At 42.0% G+C, this 6,000-nt stretch overlaps 1 protein-coding gene across 1 annotated transcript; it reads left to right on the top strand.

Annotated features, from left to right (window-relative positions):
• The first annotated feature begins 838 nt into the window (after positions 1–838).
• Positions 839–1,774, top strand: LOC142014086 (olfactory receptor 5AR1-like). Its single transcript, XM_074996112.1, has one exon. The coding sequence runs from the start codon at positions 839–841 to the stop codon at positions 1,772–1,774; it is 936 nt and encodes a 311-aa protein (XP_074852213.1).
• The last annotated feature ends 4,226 nt before the right edge of the window (positions 1,775–6,000 follow it).

Raw genomic sequence — 6,000 nt, 5'->3', positions numbered from 1 at the left:
TGCTTCTGGGAACACATCCTATAGATCACAAACCTCAGTATAAAACTTCCTGAACACTTGAAACTCAAAGTCTTGGTCGATTGGAAAACACCATCACATGGCCATCTCCTCACCAGGTACCTGTTATAGCCCTGCAGCACAATCTCTCTCACACACACACACACACACACACAAACACACATTGTGATCGACAGATATTGAGTTCAAGATCTCCAGTACTAAAAGCCTCATTCTACTCATCCTCACTCATCACACTAAAAGAACGACTTCTTTGTTTGGAAATAAGGGGTAATTCCACAGTCACGGAAGCCTCAGCCCTTCATGACTAGGTTTTCATAAAGAATAATGAAAATTACATTTTCGGATGCCAGGAAACTTAATTAGCAGAGCGAGTGAGCTTCCCAGCCACACATCATGCCAAGCTACACAGCTGCCTTTGCTGAAAGAGGGAGATGGCGTTGACACTCCTTCACTCTCACCACTTCTCAGGTGAAGAAATAACCTCATGACTGACTTGGTTTTCTCCATGACTCCCTCACAGCAGAGTCACGAGTCACTATTTGCTGCTTGGATTAGTGAACAGGGTGTTCATGGGTAGGGCATGATTGATCTCTTGTGTGTCTATGGATCTGTACACTGCGTGCATTGAATGGAACTGGAATGACCAGCTATGAACTTCTGGCTCAGTGGATGAAGTCCTTCCCTGATCCAGGACTGGTACCTATTAAGAGATGGATCTCCATTTTTCCTCACTGGATTTGTTATAGAGGAAATATGGGATACCCGAGCTGTATACCTGCCCATATCACTGTAGCTGCCTGATCTCTGCTCAGAGGAGATGGAAGAGGGAAATCACTCGATGGTGACTGACTTCATTCTCTCAGGACTGACAGATCATCCAGAGCTGCAGGCCCCTCTTTTTGTATTGTTCCTACTTACCTATATTATCACCCTGGTGGGGAATGGGGGGATGATCTTATTAATCACAATTAATTCAAGACTCCACACCCCCATGTACTTTTTCCTCAGGAATTTGTCTTTCTGTGATCTCTGCTATTCATCTACAATTGTCCCTAAGATGTTGCTCAATTTTTTAGCCAAGAGCAACAGCATTTCCTATACTTCTTGCGCTGTGCAATTGTATTTCTTTATCTCTTGTGCAGATATTGAGTGTCTCTTGCTGGCTGTGATGGCCTATGACCGTTATGTGGCTATCTGCAATCCACTGCTCTATACGGTAGTCATGTCCAGGCAGCGCTGTAACCAGCTGGCGGCTGGATGCTATGCTGTGGGGTTGGTGGATGCACTGATACACACATGTTGTACATTTCAGCTCTCATTCTGTAGCTCCAATGTCATCAATCACTTCTATTGTGATATTCGCCCACTGCTGGTGCTCTCCTGCATTGATACACACTTCAATGACATTGTGATGTTTGTCTTCATGGGCTTTATTATATTGGGTGGTGTTGTGATTGTCCTCCTGTCCTACATCTATATCATCTGCACTATCCTGCAGATCCGCTCTGCCGAAGGGCAGCGCAAAGCCTTCTCCACCTGCACTTTCCACTTAACGGCTGTGGTCATATTTTATGGCACACAGCTCTTTGTATGTTTGCATCCCACCTCCAGCAATATGGACATGGACAAAATAGCCTGCGTGTTTTACACGGTGGTGATCCCCATGTTGAACCCCCTCATCTACAGCCTGAGGAACACAGAGGTGAAGGAAGCCCTGAGGAATGTGATGAATAAACTCCTGATCAATTCTTGAATTCATTTAAGTCAGTAGCAGTTTAGTGATGAGGGGTGGAAACAGGTGACTTCAATTCTCAGCCAAGTATTGTGTTATTTTCTGTAACCAATTTCTGTGTTGTTCATTATAATATTATTGTTATGACTATTATTATGATTACGATTATTAATCAGAACATGAGAAACACAAGAGTGGCCATACTAGGTCAGACCAAAGGTACCTCTAGCTCAGTATCCTGTGTACTTACAGTGGCCAATACCATGTGCCCCAGAGGTAGTGAACCAAACTGACATTGATCTCTCTCCTGCTTCTGACATACAGTGGCTAGGGCCACCATTTCTTACCCATCCTGGCTAATAGCCAGTAATGGACTTAATCTCCATGAACTTATCCAGCTCTTTTTTAAACCCTGTTACAGACCCAGATTTCACATCCTCCTCTCGCAAGGAGTTCCACAGGTTGACCATGTTCTGTGTAAAGAGGAACTTCCTTTTATTTGTTTTCAACCTCCTGCCCATTAATTATTTTTATAATAATTTGTTTTACGATCCTACAAGCAACCACTGAAATCAGATCCTCATTTGTGTGTTGTCCCAGTGAAATTCAAGGAGGCACCTCTTTCACATGTGTGAGCATAAAAATGTATGTGCTTTGAAAGAATGGAGTTCTTCGTATTGGGAACGAAGAGCGGGGAATCAAACCTCTCTCTGTCTCTTCTCTGCAGTGAGGTTGGTTTTGTTATGCAGTTGAAAGCATGAAGTGTGTGACTTCTAAGGGTGACCAAAAAGGAGTTTTTCATCCAGTTTTGCTACTATGCAACCTATTTTGGGCTTTATGGGACTGTTGTAGGGATTGTCACCTGATTTGTGCCCATGCATCTGGAAGGGAAAAGGTGATTTCCTTTACAATGGACTTTATTTTAGGGGAAAAATAAAACGAGGAAGTGGAAATTTAACATTTCCGAGAGAAAGTACAATGTGTGTTCCTCCTCTGTGACAGTCTGTGCTGAACTGAATACAAAATAACACTGAAAGTGTGAGTTCTTTTATCACAAACATTAAACAGAAGTATAAAATTCCTTTCAGACTCTACATATTTATACTACATCAGCATGTTGGCTTTGAGTTCTTCCTGTTAGTTCTACTGGAAATTATTATAGACTCCGAACATCAGGGACCAGGTTTGTCTTGGGGAACTGTGAATGAGATATTGTTAGAGCGTGGCCAATAACTGATTTTTGTGTTAGAAAAATGGGGGTTATAACAAATTGAAAAATAAGTTCAACTCAACCTGATCCATATATAAAAAATTCCTTAAATGTTTGGCCAGTTTAAAACATTGAACAGCATCTCCTTCGAGGTCAAAGGAAGTTGATCAGCTAGGGAACATTCCCTTCTCTTCATAGGCTCTTTTCAATGGAAAGGCAAAGACAATAAAGATCAAGACTAAGTAAATGGCTGGGAGCGAAAGAGGCAGTGGTGGTGCTCCTTCCTTTGCAAATTTAAACCCAGTAATTAGAGCGCTCATGTGGCATGTGAGGAACACAGGTTAATTCTCCCTCTGTCTGGTGGACAGAAGCAATTTGAGCATGGGCCCTGGCGATTGGGATGTATTCTCTCCTGGATCTTTGTCAGAATTGGTTGATGCTAATCCTATATGTAAAGCTAAATTACGGTGTTTATGCAACTCAGCTTGATTTACAGCAGTATTTGTACTATTGTGTGTTGATGGGAGTGTTATGGAACTGAATTAAGGAGCCTTTGAATTTCAAGGCCCTTTCTATATCTTTCCACTAAAGGAGTGGACCCTGAAAACTCCCCATGTTGGTGATTTTAGCTTCTATAGCCAACATCAAATAATTGATAAGATGAGCCAGTATTCATTGATGCTAACTGTAGAAGTAGAGGGAGACTTCACCCCCAGGCTCCCACATAATTCAACCAAAGCACACATTTTTAAAAAAAAATCAGGAAGGGGCTGGCATCCTTGGGGTCTTTTTGTAGCAGCATCTGCTACACTTTTCACTTTAGCATCCCACTGTAAAGATTCATTTATTAATTGTCTGGTCTTCTTTAACACTTTTTGTTTTGCTCTTCCACAAGCTATAACCCTAGAGACTTTCCAACTTTAAATACCACGCACCAGTAAATTGGGACTGTTTAGTCTGCAGAAGAGAAAACTGAGGGGGAACTTGATAACAGCCTTCAACTTACTGAAGGGAGGTTGCAAAGAGGCTGGGGAAAGGCTGTTTACAGTGGTCACAGATGGCAGAACACAGAACAATGGTCTCAAGTTGCGGTTGGGAAGGTTCAGGTTGAACATTAAGAAAAACTTTTTCACTAGGAGGGTGGTGAAGCATTGGAATCGTCTACGCAGGGAAGTAGTGGAGTCTCCATCCCTGGAGTTGTTTAAGTCTCAGCTTGACAAAGTCCTGGCTGGGCTGATCTGATGGGTTTGGTCCTGCTTAGAACAGGGGGCTGGACTCGATGACTTTTTTAGGTCTCTTCCAGCTCTATGATTCTATGAAGTAAGAGACAAGAGAAATTAATGTAAGTAATAGAGTTCTGATAGCCATAGCAGTAAGGGTATTTTACCACATAGCCTGGAAATGTATAGGCAAATGTTTTCAATGTTTCATGAGTGAACACCCGTGGTAGTATGAAAGCAACAATGGCTCATTTTGAATGAGTTCAGTTAGACTTCTTGAAGCGAAGTCCTTGACAAAAGTGAGGTGTTGAAACACTTGTCAATGACCCATTTATATCTTTCCCTTCTTTCAATACATTTCTTCATGTCCCCCTAGTTAAATATTGACAAAGCATGGAAACCTTAAGGCTATGCTGTGGATTTGGCCACAGCTGACATCAGTAGCATGAGCCATTGACTGGTGCTGGAGCCCCAGGAGAAAGATTACAGAGCAGACCGGCTTCCCTGTGGAAAGCTATCACCATACTTTATTTCTTAATTCTGAGGAATCTGACTGAAATAAATTCACCACAGTTGTTCGATGGTTGTCATCTTCTTTCTTCACACAATGGCCCTTTAATGAAGAAATGACTGGCTTACATTCCATTGATGTTCAGGGAAGCAAGACCTTGTGTGCATTCTTTATAACCCTGCCCCCAAAGATTACACAAAAGAATAGAGATGACTTGTATCATCAATTTTTCCTCATAATGAAAACAAATCTTCAAGCATCACAAGTTTGTGCCACATGGGACAAGGGGGCAATTAGTACCAACCATGCTTACACATGAGTGAGGGATATTTTCTGCTACCCCAAGGAACAAGGGAAGAATCATTACTGGGCTTGTCATGGATTTCCTTGGAGAAAGGTGATGGCAACCATGTCCATAAGGAAAGGCGCCATAGATCAGTGCATGGATCCTTCCCTGTGGTGTCCTCCCTCTTCCATGTCTATCTACACTGCACTCAGAACACACTTCAACTTTGGTTATACTAGCGAGCTTTGTCAACAAAACTTGGGTTATGCTGACAACTCATTGAGCATCTACACATGAAATGTGGTTTGTCAATAGAAACTATCAACAAAAAAGCTTTGGAGATGCTCTGGGGGGCTCTTTTGTCAACAGAGTGGATCAAAAGATTGATCCACTTTTATGTGTAGATGTGATCTGTCAACGAAGTTTCATTGGAATGTCTATTCCGACAGTGACTTCTGTTGACAACATGCTGTAGTACAACCGTAGCCTTCTGGTTTACTGGAATATATTCTAGATAGGTGGCTGTGGTTTACCAGAGAGTAACCCAGATTAATCAGCAGCTGTGTCATCACTGGCTGCAAACTTTTCTTTGTGCCACTGTTGCAGAAAAAAAAGCAAACATCACTCCAGGATGCATTACCAGGACTGTCATAATCCAGACATGAGAAGTAATACATCCACTTTGCTCTACACTGATTAGGCCTCAACTAGAGGTGTATTATGTCCAGGTCTGGGCAGCACATTTCAGGAAAGGTGTGGACAAATTGGAAAAAGGTCATAAAAAGCAGCACAAGTACTAAAGGTTTGGAAATCATGACCTCTGGGGAATAACTAAAACAATGAGGTTGTTCAATTTGAGGTCGAGAAGACTGAGGGCAAACACGGCAACATCTTTCAAGTACCTAAAAGTGTGTGAGTAGGAAAAGGGAGAAACACTATTTTCCTTAACTTCTGAAGCTAGGACAAGAAGCAATGGGCTTAAATTGTATCAAGGGAGGATTAGGTTGGACATTAGGAAAT

The sequence above is a fragment of the Carettochelys insculpta genome, chromosome 6 (assembly GCF_033958435.1).
Source record: "Carettochelys insculpta isolate YL-2023 chromosome 6, ASM3395843v1, whole genome shotgun sequence".
Classification (NCBI taxonomy): domain Eukaryota; kingdom Metazoa; phylum Chordata; order Testudines; family Carettochelyidae; genus Carettochelys; species Carettochelys insculpta.
This window is presented reverse-complemented; position numbering and strand designations above follow the sequence as displayed.

What these genes read in the sequence shown, in the direction of transcription:
- LOC142014086 (XM_074996112.1), top strand. Translation starts at nt 839, where the DNA reads ATGGAAGAGGGAAATCACTCGATGGTGACTGACTTCATTCTCTCAGGA.